Source organism: Delphinapterus leucas, chromosome 20 (assembly GCF_059928025.1).
Source record: "Delphinapterus leucas isolate spDelLeu-1000000601 "Yukka" chromosome 20, BTC_Dleu_Yukka2, whole genome shotgun sequence".
Lineage (NCBI taxonomy): Eukaryota > Metazoa > Chordata > Mammalia > Artiodactyla > Monodontidae > Delphinapterus > Delphinapterus leucas.
The window spans coordinates 56,290,142-56,304,276 of NC_143148.1; the positions used below are offsets into that span (position 1 = coordinate 56,290,142).

Below are 14,135 nucleotides of genomic sequence, written 5' to 3' on the forward strand. Positions count from 1 at the left end.
CGAGACACATGAACTGTCAGGGGTCCGGGGAGCCCAGGGAGACATGGCAACTGCACGCAACGTGGGGCCTGGACCCTGGACCAAAGAACACGAGGGGAGCCGGCCACTGAGCGTCTGTCTGCAGACTAACCCCAGCACAGCATCAGGGTGCACCTGTTGGCTCTAACAGAGGAATCACAGACTACCGAGGTGTTGGCCTGAAGGGAAGCCGAGAAGAGGGTATATGAGAACGTCCGTACGATTTGTGCAGATTTTTGTAAACCTAAGACGATTTCAAAGGAAAGGAAACCCCTGACGTTACAAACAGCAGAACATGAGGAAGTGGGGAGCAATCCTGTCGGCAGCGCCCCAGCAGAAGCAGCACTGCAAAGCTCTCCCCGAGGCCCCCGAGCACTATGCGATCGGGGCCGGTTCCTCGTGGAGGCTAATACTCTGTGCTGAGGAGCCCGGTGCAGAGAAGAAAGGCCTGTTCAAAAGGAAAGCGCACCGACCTGGCCTGTGGCTTGTAGCTGCTGAGGATCTGGTAGGCTCTGAGGAGGTCCAGCTTGCCGTGGCCTTGTTCAAACATATTCACGCCGGGCAGCCTCCGGGCTGCTGCAATCAGGGCCTGCTTCATGCTGGCCGGATTCACCAGCTCCCGTCTCTGGACTGTGCTGGGGGCAAATACCATATTCGCTCATTTTCTGTCAGCAACAGAATGAAAACCAGACTATCCCTACCCTGTTCGTGCGCAGTCATGTGACCTCCAATCCTGATCTGTATCTAACAGGAGCTTCTTCGGTAAAACTCATGCAAGATGCGAACGAACGTGCTCGTTTCTGCACCTGCCCAGGGACTGACCACTCATCAGCCTTCCGCGTGGCTTGTGAGAACACGGACTCTTGGGCTAGCGCCTGTTTTTACTAAATCGATCGGGAAAACACATCTTCCCACTAACTTAACAGTCGACCTCAGAGGTTGCAGGAGACAAGAACAGGTGGGAGTTACAGGCTCCGGACACGTGGACGCAGCCCAGCCGGGAGAAGGGAAGGATCGAGGTGGGTCCTGCGGGGACTCGAGGCAGCGTGGCCAAGAGGCCTGGCCTCGGAGTGAGGCCCACTGCGTCCAAGTGCTTGTTTTGTTTGGAGGCCTGTGTGTGACGCGTCACCCTGGTGGGACAGGCCTGGCAGAGGGTTCATCATCGGAACGCAGCTGGACTCGGGCAGCGGCGCCCAGACATTCTCACTTGCTTTAGAACACCAGCATTAAAACACGCATTTTTGCGTACCTACATATTATAAATACAAGTAAATTTTACGCCCCTAAATGCAGGGGAGAAAATCCAGTAAACAGTAAGGAAAAACTGACTCTACTAAGTTGCTACATATTTTTCTACGATGATGGGTGGTCGTGGAGTGTAGGTGGACCTTTTCTAATAGGTCCAGATGGGAGATCCGACTTAAGGAGAAGTGAGGGGAGGAAAGCGGCATCAAGTCTTACTGGCAGAAAAAAAGAATTGCTCACAGCTCAGCCACAGATTGACAACCCCCCTCCCGCCGACAGCGCAAGACCAGGCTCAGGCTCTGGCTCCTCGCTGGGCTCTAAGGCTGGAAACGAAGAAGCGCTTCTCTGCCGCTCGGCATCTGTTATGAGCTCCTTCTCACACCATAAAAGCACTTCTGACCCACCACAGAGGCATTTTACCTGCTGCAGGGAGATGAGGAAAGCAAAAGCTTCCTCACCACTGAAAACACCTCTACGTAGAGAAGCCGCTGGGCTGGGCACGGAAGAAACAACGGCCTCCCCTCCTCGCTCCTCGGAGAGCAGGAGGCTTGACGGGCTCATCTAACGCCCACAAGAACCATCTAAGAAAGAACGGACTCCTGCCTCTTCTGTAGAGACGGGGTGAGGCCCCGGGATGTGCTCTACATCCAGCCAAGCTGGTGACAAGCGAGACTCAGCTCCTGGTCCCCTGACGCCACCTCCTCCCAGCCGGGCCACACTCACCTCACCAGCAAGGTGACAGCGCCCGCCACCACTGGGGAAGCCACGCTGGTCCCCGAGAGCGCCCGGCACCCGCCTTTCACGCCGGAGCCCCTCACTCCAGCGCCGTAGGTGACAATGTCAGGCTTCATGCGGCCATAGCCTCCTGGCAGCTCCTGTAAACAAAAGCAGGGTGGTCTCTACCACGGCACACACACTGGCACACGGCCACGCGCAGTTATGAGTGAATAAAACCAGAACAGAAACGTGGGTCAGCTAAACACACTGTAACCTCAGTACGATGCTGGTTTTCATCTGAAATTCACTGCAATTCAGAAGAAGCTTAAATGACAGTATACAAAATAAAATTATTTTTGGTGCGTTTTGTAATGACCAGCATGACAGTAATGCCATAAAGCGTTTTAAAAGTGAGTATTTTAAATTTTGCTAACATGCAAGGCTGAAAACCGGAAACTGATTTATTTCTAGATAATTTTAAAATTAGAAATATGCTAGAAAAATCAGAAAATTTAAAATTAGGAAAAAAAAAAAAGAAACATTTTCCTTTACAAGGAAAAAAGTACATGATATGACTGGCTATTTCAATCTGTCACCAGAGGGGAAAGGATCACTTAGAACAGTGAGTATATAACCGTACAAGTAACCTGGGATAAGAGTTTAACTGAGAACTCTCTTAAGCTTCCCAGAAACTGGGGCAAAGTGAGAATTACAATAGGAGTTATATTCTGTGAGAATTACAATAGGAGTTATATTCTGTGAGAATTACAATAGGAGTGAGTTATATTCTGTAAGAAAGAAGTACACCGATCTGAAGTGACAAACTCCTTCCCAGCAACCAAGCATAAATGGGCCCTTGGATCCTCACACGCGGGACACTGAGCAAAGACATCTTCACCTGCAGCCCCACAGATTATTCAGGAACGTTTCTCAAAATGCCGTCAAAACACAGGCCTCGATAAAGGCCGAGGACATGGCAGGGGGGTCGGGGCAGCAGGAGGACGCGGAGGGCAGGTCAGGGTCCCCAAGTGCCGCCCGAGGGAGCGACCCCAGCTCTGCTCAGATGGGAGGAGTCGGCCACATAATTACAGCTCGCGCAGCTGAACTGATTACCTTGCTAGAGTCATTTCAATTTTGTCCAGCTAAATGCAATCATTCCCACGTTAGGGAGCTGATATTAAGCCGTGCTCACTGGCTTCTCCTGCTTTCCAAGGCCAAAAAAAATCATCCCACCCAGCACGGAGGACTGCTGGCCCTCCTCCTACCAGTTAGGACCAGTGCACATGAATCCAACCGACCGAAATGACGAGTTACTCAGAAACAAGTTAAAAAGAAGTGGACCCGGGAAACACAGTGAGAACCGGCACCTGCCCGTTGGGCCACGGGGACACGGCAGACACGAAGGCGCCAGAGCGCGTCCTCGTGGCGGGCTGCCTCCAGGCTGCTTTTCTCTCCGTGCTCACAGACAGCCCCGAGGCCCTGGCACGCGGCTCCCGCGGGCACGCCGGACTAAAGGAGCAGCGCCTACCCAGGTGGTCATTCCCCGCGACGAGAAGCGGGCGATGTTGTCCTCAAAGTCAATGCCGCCCACTCCGATCACATCCATCTGGTCAGCAGGGTTATTCAGAGTGCTGCATCGAGGCAAGAAAAAGACACAAAAGGCGGGGGAGAGGAACCAGTCTAAATGAAAGATTCAAACAAGGGCAAGCAGCCCCAGAACGGTCGGAGCCCGCAGCAGCTCTCCCGTGGCGAGGCACGTGCGGCTGTGAGGGCCTGGCCCGGCACTGCCACCTCTGCCGGCCCGGTGGTCTCCCCACACCTGGGATGCCCTCTCCTCCTCTCCCTCTCTCCTCCCCTCCCTCTCTCCTCCCTGTCAACTTATCGCCCTCCGGTCCAAGACTCTCTTCTGCCCTCACTACTGCCAGGCGTGCAGGAGCCCCCTTCCTCCGAGCTTCACAAGACTGGCCACTACCAGCACCGTCACCTGCGTACACGTCCGTACACCACCTCCCAACTGCGGCGAGCGCAGCCCCCTCCCCCCCCCAGCTCGGTCCCCGGCTCCTCTGGGAAGGAACTGCAGCCACACACGTGCACCTGCCACCGTCAGAAAGTGAAAGTTCTCCCCGGCTCTCGGGCAGGTGTCCCCCTTCCTCATGGGAACCGTGGGGACCACTCATCTCTCCGTAACCCCAGGCTCCTCAGCGGGAAGGATGCGCGCGAAAAAGCATGCGGTTCTCCCCTGCACTTCAAGGGCACTAGATCCGCAATGACACGAACATTTAAACTACGGAGTCAAGATGTAAGTCAAGATGAACTATTTGAAAGTATGAAACAACCACTTATGGAACTGCACTTCCAAGCTTTATCTATTTCCGCTCCACCACCACAAAATGAACTCCTGAACCACAACTGAATCCGAGCAGCTGAAGCGATAGCAGCAGCAAGATACTACTGTTTCAACCACACGGGGCTGACCCTAGCATCACCTCCTTAGCTTACCCACCGCCAGCATGCTACCAGCTGGTTGTTCAGAAGCACCAACAGTGATTTGTTAATTGGCTGATAGTAAAAGTTTACAAATTTCTATGACATCAAAGAGCAGAGATTAGAACAGAAGTCACTGGCAGTATTTCCCACTGAAGTTGATACCAAAAAACACCAGCTTCCCACCCTGCCTCTACCTGCCAATCCCTATACTTTACACCCTTAAAATCAGGGGAAAGCTTCAGAAAATCTTTGTTGGTGCTGAAAAGGGGGAAGTGCAGCTGCAGACTCCTTGGCACCATGAAATCTAAGCATCACGGGTGCCAGACCCCAGAGAGCTCCCAGAAGGGGTACCTGTGGGGACATGTCCGGCAGCGTCACGCCTCCGATAAATAACCGGGCTCTTCAAGTGCATGACTGTCACGTGACCAGCCCTACCCGAGGCCCCGCAGTAAGCCACACCCGTTCAAGCTGTGCCACCGTGACCGCGTGCTACCCCCAGCCTACCCAGCAGCTGGCGGACGTCAGATGCTGTGAGGCTCTGTGGGCAGACATGAGTCTGACACCGGGGCTTCCTCTCCCGAGATGCCCCTGACACACTAAACACGAGCAGCTCTCTGATGAGAAGCCCTCACGGGGACCGCCCACAGGAGTCACAGGATTTCAGAAGAGTGACCAGTGTGTGCAAAGCAGTCAGGATGGCATGTGGAAGAGCTGGTGTGAACGGAAAGAAAGGCAGGCTTGTGGCGGGAGGGGGGGGGGCCGCGGTCAGCAGCAGGATCAGGTGACGGAGACCGAGAGGAACACGGTTTCCCCAGGGAGACCCGAGGAGGAGCCTGCTCTGAGGAAGAGTGCACGAGGGAGTGGGAAGTGAGGCTACGGTTTACCGGGACACAGCCACGCCCATTCGTCTACACATCCATGCTGCCTTCACACTACAAGGGCAGGCGAGTAGGTGCAACATACCATGTGGCCCACAAAGACTCAACTAGTTACTATCTGATCCTTTACAGAAAATGTTTGCCAACTCCAGGCTAGACTACTGAAGACCTTGAAAACCAAGGAGAAAAGTTTAGATCTGATCAGGCAATAATGATCCACTGCAGATCCTTAGTTAAAGAAACTGCTAGACTCTGTTTTAACAACAGAAACACAGAAAAACAGAAGAGAAAGGAACAGCTACCACTCACAGAGGCTCAGTGTTCACGGTGCTCTCCCTCGGCTGGCTCATTTTATCCTCATCCTCACAGCCACCAACCCGGCCGGGTCTCGTGCCCTCCAGAGCCAGGCGAGGGGGCCAGCCAGGGCTCACAGAAGCAAAGGTCCCACAGCCCAAGGGCAGGTCAAACTTGCCTGGCTCCGTCCCCGCACCCTCCCCGCCACCCCACATCCCCCATGAAGGGAGAGCTGGGCTGGGGAAGACTGGAGGCAAGAGGATGGGCTGGGGAACTGACAGATAACCTGGGGATGCTGAGCTGCCGAGGGCTGGCCTGGAGCGGGGACGTCAGAAGTGGGGGGAGGGACAAATGGAGAAGCGTTAGAAAGAGAAGACACGGAAACTGGGTGAGATTACTAAGTAACTGGTGCTTTTCGTGGCAGAACTATAGCTGGGACGTGTTTTCACCACTTACGCCTGTGAGTCACAACACACACGACTGAGGACCCAGCCAGATCCCCAACCTTGGAGCCCTACAAGGAGATGGGATCGCTGACAGAACAGCTCTTAGGCTGGAACCATGACTGCGCACGTGCACGGGTTGTGACTTATAGAATCGTAATTTCACAGAGTCCAGCCTAATCCCCACCCTGGATGAGCTCAGTCAGCGCTCAAGACGGCCGGCTCTGCCCCAGCAGCACGGCCAGGGTGTCCCCGAAGACAGGGCACGTGCTCCTGAAGGCACGAGCAAACGGCCATGCCAGGCGGCTCTCCTGGATCAGGGCACGCCGAGGCAGGCTCCGTAGGTTCTCTCCTTCCTGTGCAGTTACTTTAAGCCCTCTGCCATGGCACTGAACCACACACGTCCCGGGAGCCTGGTCAAGTGGGGTGACAGACATCCCACCGCAGAAGTGATTCAGCACAAGAGGTTATTTATATTATCTACAGAATAAAAACTGGAGCTGGAAGCAGAAAGAAAACTGGGATCACTAACCAGACAAAAGCGTACTACGGCCCGTGATTCAGTGACTGATGTCCCGCATCTCAAGCCACTTTAATACACCATAACCCGGCACAAAGGGACATTTCTGGGACGCTGTTCTCTGATCCTTCTCCTCAGTCCCCCAAACACGGTGTCTGTTACGCCACCCTGCACTTTCTCCTCATATTAGTCTCATCGTATCTGTACCTTATTTTTCCTAAAAGGCAGGCACCTCAACTTATCTACCTCTTTACCCTGTGCCTTGTGCACATTGGGTCTCAATAAATACTGTAGAATCCATTTATTTCTAACAGATTTACTTTCCTGATTGATTTTAGGTTGGGGGTAAAAAGAGTAGAATAAAAACTTTAGGCCTCCAAATTGCTATTTCCAGCAAAGTTAAAAACACAAAAAATTAAACAAAATCGGCCTTGAGTTGGCAACTGCTGGAGTGAGTGGGCACATGAGATTCATTACAAAGTCTTTTGTATGTGCTGAAAATATCCACAATACAAAGTTTTAGACGGGTATAAACAGGTATAGCAGGATACAGAGACAGACAAACAACAGGTTTTCAGTTATTTCAAGGAAAAAAATACCTCTAAGGTTATTCCTATCAGGGGTACTTACCCATAAAGAGGCCCATCATTGCCAATAGCAGAAACCATGATGACATTGTTAGCTGTTAATTCCCACACCTACAAAATTAACAAGCATTTATTTATGAAAGTACACCACTCTTTTTTTTTTTTTTTTTTGCAGTATGTGGGCCTCTCACTGCTGTGGCCTCTCCCGTTGCGGAGCACAGGCTCCGGACGCGCAGGCTCAGCGGCCATGGCTCACGGGCCCAGCCGCTCCGCAGCATGTGGGATCTTCCCAGACAGGGGCAAGAACCCGCGTCCCCTGCCTTGGCAGGCGGGCTCTCAATCACTGCGCCACCAGGGAAGCCCCACCACTCTTAATCAATATATAATTGTTCAAAAATAACCACAACTTCCAAAAACAGAACTAAAAAAAGAAGGTATCCCCCTGAAAGCGCAACACCAGGCCAGTACAGACGTGGTATGGCTGGCAGTCAGAATGTCCAGAGACGATAGACTCCAGGACACAGATCCACGCGCACAGAGCAGACCCGGGCTTTCCAGGCACGCCCAGAAAAGACAGGCCGTGTGCTCAGGTGAGGGGAAGCAACGCAGCACCCTGTGGTGCTTCCCACACAAGTCACCATGGCTCACGTCCTCACAGAGTGGTCACCATGTGGGCGACTAGCCACCAGCACACGAGACACGAAGCAAGCGGGGCGCGAGGCAGAGCAGGAGTCGTCACCAAATGCCTCGTCCTCCTCACAGCGGCAGAACCAACCTTGTCGACGAACGGGTGGTCCATGAAGTCGGGGCCCCCGATGCTCAGGTTCAGCACGTCGATCTTCTTCAGGATGGCGTAGTTGAAGGCGTCCAGGAACCAGGACGTGTAGGAGACCTGGCCCATTTTTAAAACAGTCCTTTAGGTGTTTCAGTGGAAGTCTCCAAATGCTAGAATCTCAGCAGCATGAAGTATTCACTTAAACTTCAGAAACAGATCCCAAGAACAACAAGTGCTCTGCGGTGTAAACTACTACACCCAGAGCTTCCAATCCTTGGGGCTGGACTCTGGGGAGAGGCAAGGTTCCCAGGGTCCTGTCCCGCCCGGTCTCACGTCCAGCGCCTTCCTGACCTTACAGCCTGCCCTCCCAGGGAAGACCTCAAACTTCTAGCTGCCCCTCTTATAAAAGGACTTGTCCTAAGACACGTCTATTCAGTTAAGTGTTTCTAAATAGTTTAACATATTTGTCTAATATTCTTTATTCCTAAATAGACTGAAGAATAAATGGTATCAATGAAAGTTATTTCACAGAATTACTTCTGATAGTTATTATTTCTCTCATAGTTTCCGTACAAAAGTTAAATTACTTTGTGTATCGCCATTCACGTGTTTTGTAAGGTACAAAATTAAACTTAGAGTAAAAAACAATAGATGACAGAAAACAATAAAATAGGCGCTGGAGGGAATGAAAAGACTTTCAATCCAGAATTCTATATTCAGTGAAAATAGTGTTTTGAGAATAAAGATGAAATAAAGATATTTTCAGATAACTAAAGCTGGGAGAAATCAAAGCTACTAGACTGCATTACAAGCAATACTAAAAGCATCTCTTCATGCTGAAAGGAAATTACGTGATATGGAAACTTAGATCTACAGGTAGAAATAAAGAGCACTGGAAATTGAAAATATGTGAATAAATACAAAATGTTAAAAAAAAAAACCTTATGGTGGAAAAAGAATCAACATAATGATTAAGAATTATGTTTTTTAAAGGCTTTTAAAAATAAAACAATATATTTATATTTGCTTGAATGTGCAAAAGAAATTCTAGGAGTGGGTATGTGAAAAAAAGAAACTACCACATAGGGAACATGGGGAAGTAAAGGTGAGAACCTGTCGGACGGGGACAGGGTTGGGAGAAGTATCCCTGTGTTGCCTTTTGATGTTTTTGAACTATGTATTACCTATGCAAAAATTAAATTTTAACAGTCAATAAATACTAGGACCCTCCCTTTATTCAGTAACGTTTCCAAATGCAGAGTGAGGGAACAAGCTTCCAAATCCACGTTACCCAACACGACACTGCGTGCTGGGCACAGAGGCTACCCTCAAGGCGGTCAGTCCAGCAGGGGCAGCAAACACACAGACACGGGGTTGTTCTCTCCAGCACAAGAAGTGTGCCCGAGACATGGTGGACAGGAACCCTGGGCCGGCCGGCGGGACAGGAGAAATGGGAGGTCAAGGAATCCCCTTGGAGCAGGGTCTTTGGGGTTCCAGTGAGGCCGACGAAGGGGGCGGTGGGAGCAGGGCAAAGCCGCCCCGCGGAGGGACGGGAGGGACAGCACGGCACACGGGGACGCCAGCCGCAGCTCAGCATCGCAGACGTGTGCTGCTTTTAAAGCAGCACGTTTTCTAGAGTTTTGACTTTTCACATTTTAATATCAACCCTTTACGTATCAGGGGTCCTCAAAACACCTACCTGGTTGTTGGTAAAGACCCTGAAAATATGAAGTTCTGCATCCGGAGCAAAGCCCTGGCACTCCCTCATGCTGGCTATCACACCCGCCACGAACGTGCCGTGGCCCAGCCCTGTTGTCCAAAAGGAAAAAGGCACGAAACACAGCTGATACAACGTGTGCCAAGACGCAGCATTTCAAACGAGCTCATTCTCCGAGCCCGAGACACAGACTCCCCAGCACCTCTCCGGCCTCGCCAGCCCCACCTCGGGGGGCAGCCACTCCTGCTCTCCCCGCAAAAAGGAGGTTCCCTTCCACCAGGCATCCCTCTCTCCTCACTCACCTCCCGACCTACTCTGAAAAGCTTCTGTCAAAAGGCACAAAACAACTTGGGTCTGAGTAACTGTTGTGCACGGACTGTTTAAGCATCTACACTGAAAAATACCCTCTCAGCTGAGAAAACGGAGGATGGGAGTGATGCGAAGCCCGCCGGTGACCAGAAAACACCCCCTCAGGTTCTCAGGGCATCAGCCACCCACCGTCGTCCAGGGTTCGCTCGTTGGTCCAGTTGGTTCTCTCCTTCACGTTTTTGAAGTGGGGATGCTTCTCACTCAGCCCGGTGTCAAAAACGGCAACCCTTACGTTAGCACCTTATGCCAAAAAGAAAGCACAATGGTGTTTGAGAAATCATCGTTTATGAAATACATCCCTCTTTGGGACCCAGAGAGAATGACAGGCGACCCAGAGCCAAAGCCTGCCCAGAGGGCACACAGTAGGCCAGGTGCGAAGGAGAGGAGGGGACAGCAGGGAAATACCATCACCTGCCGCTAAGTGAGACCTGAGGACACACAGAAAGTCCCTCCGGACGCCCCTCAATGTCACCGGCTCTCAGGGGGGCGGGGGGACCACCTCTCCCGATCCTCCACCAATGATTGCCTTTCCCCTCTGGGCAACTTTCTCCAAGTCTCTACGTCCTCATCTCCTTAGAGAGGCCCATGGGGCGAAAGGCACCACAAAGCACTCACTTCCGGGAGGGCGGGGGCCGCTTCTACTCCCGACCAGGACTCGGTGCTGCTCACTAACGGACAGCGACTCTGCAGAGAGGGGCTGTCCACCACACGCAGGGAAAAGCACACTTTAAGGAGAACCACTGCATTGCACACTTTTCTATGATAACAAGCCTACTTCAGATGCTGGCCAAAAGCCATCTGTTGCGATGGGAAACATGACTCATGCTGTTAGATCAAGGAATTCTAGAAAGCACGTAGGAAAAAAGACAAGATACTCACTGAAAGGCTAACAGAAGTAACAAAGGTAATGTCTTTTTGGTATGAGGGTTGTATTTATGTATCAGTACTTCATTAAATAATCATTTACACTGAGATAACCAACAAAGTGTATCGTTTACTTTTTAAAAATGCAGACACAATACTGGAAACCAGCTGGTTTGCGGGGAAGGAAAAATGCTTTTCTGATGACTAGAGAACTTCTGTTTTGTGAAGTTTTCCCCCTAAAAGGATAAACCAAGAAGAGACAATAATTTAATAAAATGTCAGCCCCCCGGGTGTTAAGTCTGAGGCGCGGTAAGGGAAGGTCTTTGGTTCTCTAAGGCAAGGGTCTCTAAGCCAAGGAGAGATGGAAAGACACTGAGACAAACTGTGACGTATGAGGCGCCAGAGACGTGGGCTGATACTTAGGGTCCAAACCTCCACATTCGTTAAAACAGGAATCTTCTGCCCTGATGTATCAGCAAGAAAAAAAATCTGATGGGTTGTGAGTTTTATTTCCCAGGATATGGTCGTTACTATCGTTTCCTGTTCTGAAACAAAAGGTAGCAACCTCGACAGTCAATCACTTAGCCATGCCGAACACAGGGCACCACACAGGAGGGACGTGCTCCATTTCACGAGACTGCCCAAATCAAGGTAACTATCTCTGGATTCGATCTCATTCCCTGGGAAATTACAGAACTCTGCTGGACTGCCAGTCAGCTCTGGCAGGGGCAGTGCTGTGTCTGTTCACGTGTGTCAACAGGAAAGAAACACTCCACAATCTACTCCTTGTAACCTCAGAAACAGTACAGGGAAATAAGACACAAAAAGTGAACAGGACTAAACAATTAGAAAAGCCACAGAAACAGATGCCCCCACAACAGGAGCCAGAGACGAGGGGCAGCTGACTGCGTCCAGCTCAACCCGCAGAAGGACAGACCCGTGAGGCCCTAGAGGGGAAGCCACCCCGGCTGACAGGCCCACCTGTGTAGCCCATCTGCCACAGCACGTCGGCCTGCAGCGTCTGGGCGACCTGGCGCGGGATGGCCCTGAGCAGCCGTCTGCTCGAGTGTCTCCCAGTGGCGTGCCAGAAACCCGAGCCCAGGGAGAGGCTGGCCCTGCGCAGGGGGCGGGACGACTGCCACTTCTGGCTCCAGCGGGTCTCGTTGCAGGGCGCGGCGGGGTCAGCTGCAGCCACAGGAGAGAAAGATCAGAAACGCAGGGGACACGTACCTGTCAGGGAAACAGCCACTCCCCCAGTGCAATGACTCCCGTCTGAAATCCCTTCTGCAGGGTGGTGATATTCCCTCCCCTCGGCCAGAAGGAGCTTCTCCACGTGGCTAGAGTCAGAGGATACTACTTAGCCATCACGTTATTCCCAATTAGTTCTTTACCTGGAATTTTCTAACCAATGTAAGGCAGGGAAAGACTGATAAGATAATCATTTCTGAAGAAATAAACTCAACTGTGAAAATAAAACTGAAGAAATGCCTGGTTTTTCATCAGCCACTTGTTCCCACTGAACCAGAAGTGTGTGTGTGTTGGGTGGGGAGGGCAGAGTATAAGAAAATGTCCGCTAAGCAATGGTGACGCTTCACCGTTTACAGTGTGATCCCTGGGACAGGAAAAAGCCGTGTGATCCCAGGACACCTCGCTCTGACCTTTTCCTACTGTGACCCGCCTAACGTCCTCAGCGTGCGTATCTGCTAGAACGTCCCCCTTCAAAAAGCAAAACAGAGGGCTCGGGGGATTGCTGGGGGTGACGGAACTGTCTTGTATCTTGATTTTGCTGGTGGGCACCTGACTGCACACTTTGACCAAGACTCGCCAAACTGTGCACTAAAAAGCATGGATTTTACTATCTGTAAATACTTTTTTTTTTTCTTAGTGGAAGAAAAAAGTAGAAGAAATACCACAAGGGTTGCCCCTTTACCTTTCAAAAACCATGCTATAATGAAGAAAAAACCATATGTCACATCCGTTTCTAAAGGGCAAATCTGTAATACCGCTGAGGTTCTGTTTCTAAAGCCAATTACTTGAGCTTTCCTTCCAGTCTCACCAGGCTACACCCATGAAAGCACAGGGACCGGGAAAAATATACAGTCATGTCAATTCTATTAAGTAATTATTTGCACAGTGCAACTGAAATTATTCTATACTGAACCTCCCATGTTGATTCTGTTCCTTCGGTCAACAGCCTGGGCACTAATTGAAGGACAGTATTCGAACTAAGGACGGGTCTGCTGTGCTCTCCTTTCAGCAGACTGGACTGCAACCAAAGGACTGCATTCAACTCTGGCTTCAGTCGTTAACAGGAAGCATTCAAAGAAAAGCAATTAAAGTGGTGAGGGGACTTGACGCCAGGTCATATTAGTAACCCCTGGAGGAACTGGATATTTTTATTATCCTGGAGAGAAGGAACTGTTAAGGGGGACACCAGGATAGCCTTGAAATACCCTGCAGTGCTGTCTTGGGGAACTCAGGTTAGCTCTGTCTTACGGCCCATGGAGAGACCAGGGATGGGATCCAGAGCGTAACAGATTCCAACCCAAAATAAAGCAAAGCCTTTGAACAACAGAGCCACAGAAAAAATGAACTTTTTTTTTTTTGGCCGTGCCACGTGGTATTCGGGATCTTAGTTCCCCGACCAGGGATTGAACCCAGGCCCCAGCAGTGAAAGTACGGAGTCCTATCCACTGGACCACCAGGGAATTCCCAAAAAACGAACATTTAATGTCTGCTCACAACAGCCTAAGAAATCTACTAAGCTCTCTTCACACGCACTACTTCCTTTTACCTTTGTAAGAACTCTGAGGTAGGTGGTATTATCTCCATTTTCTGGATGAGAAGCACTGAAGCTTAAAGAGGACTTGCTTACCACAGAAGGCCACGGCTAACAAGAAGGAGATACATACTATTTCCTTACGGGCTGCCGAGCACAGCATCTGACAACCGTGGTGGAGAGGATACAGAAGGGAACCCCAACCATGAGCCCCTACGCTTCCTGTGCTAAAATCAGCCCTTCTATGTTTCCTAAAATATTCTGCAGCTCTTTAAGATAAGATTGAAAAATAAAAAAGGCCGAATTTATATATTTGGCTAAGTGTACAAGTTTTGGGTTGCTTTTATCTTCCTGGATTGCTCTGAGGTTATTGCTTTTCAAAGAGAAAAGGCACCACGAAACGTGGACTAGCAGAGAGAGCTCTACGAAGCCAGACACCTGA

General features: G+C 50.8%; 1 protein-coding gene across 9 annotated transcripts in view; it reads right to left on the reverse strand.

Annotated features, from left to right (window-relative positions):
* Window positions 1-14,135, reverse strand: part of MBTPS1 (membrane bound transcription factor peptidase, site 1) — a 49,877-nt gene that overhangs the window by 21,399 nt on the left and 14,343 nt on the right. For all 9 annotated transcript variants that reach the window (XM_089903351.1, XM_089903349.1, XM_089903353.1 and 6 more), the window contains 8 exons: window positions 11,896-12,099; window positions 10,180-10,290; window positions 9,664-9,773; window positions 7,965-8,081; window positions 7,233-7,300; window positions 3,509-3,611; window positions 1,987-2,138; window positions 492-653 (listed from right to left, as the gene is read on the reverse strand). In XM_089903351.1, coding sequence (XP_089759477.1) covers window positions 492-653; window positions 1,987-2,138; window positions 3,509-3,611; window positions 7,233-7,300; window positions 7,965-8,081; window positions 9,664-9,773; window positions 10,180-10,290; window positions 11,896-12,099 — 1,027 coding nt within the window. The remainder of the gene's footprint in view (window positions 1-491; window positions 654-1,986; window positions 2,139-3,508; window positions 3,612-7,232; window positions 7,301-7,964; window positions 8,082-9,663; window positions 9,774-10,179; window positions 10,291-11,895; window positions 12,100-14,135) is intronic.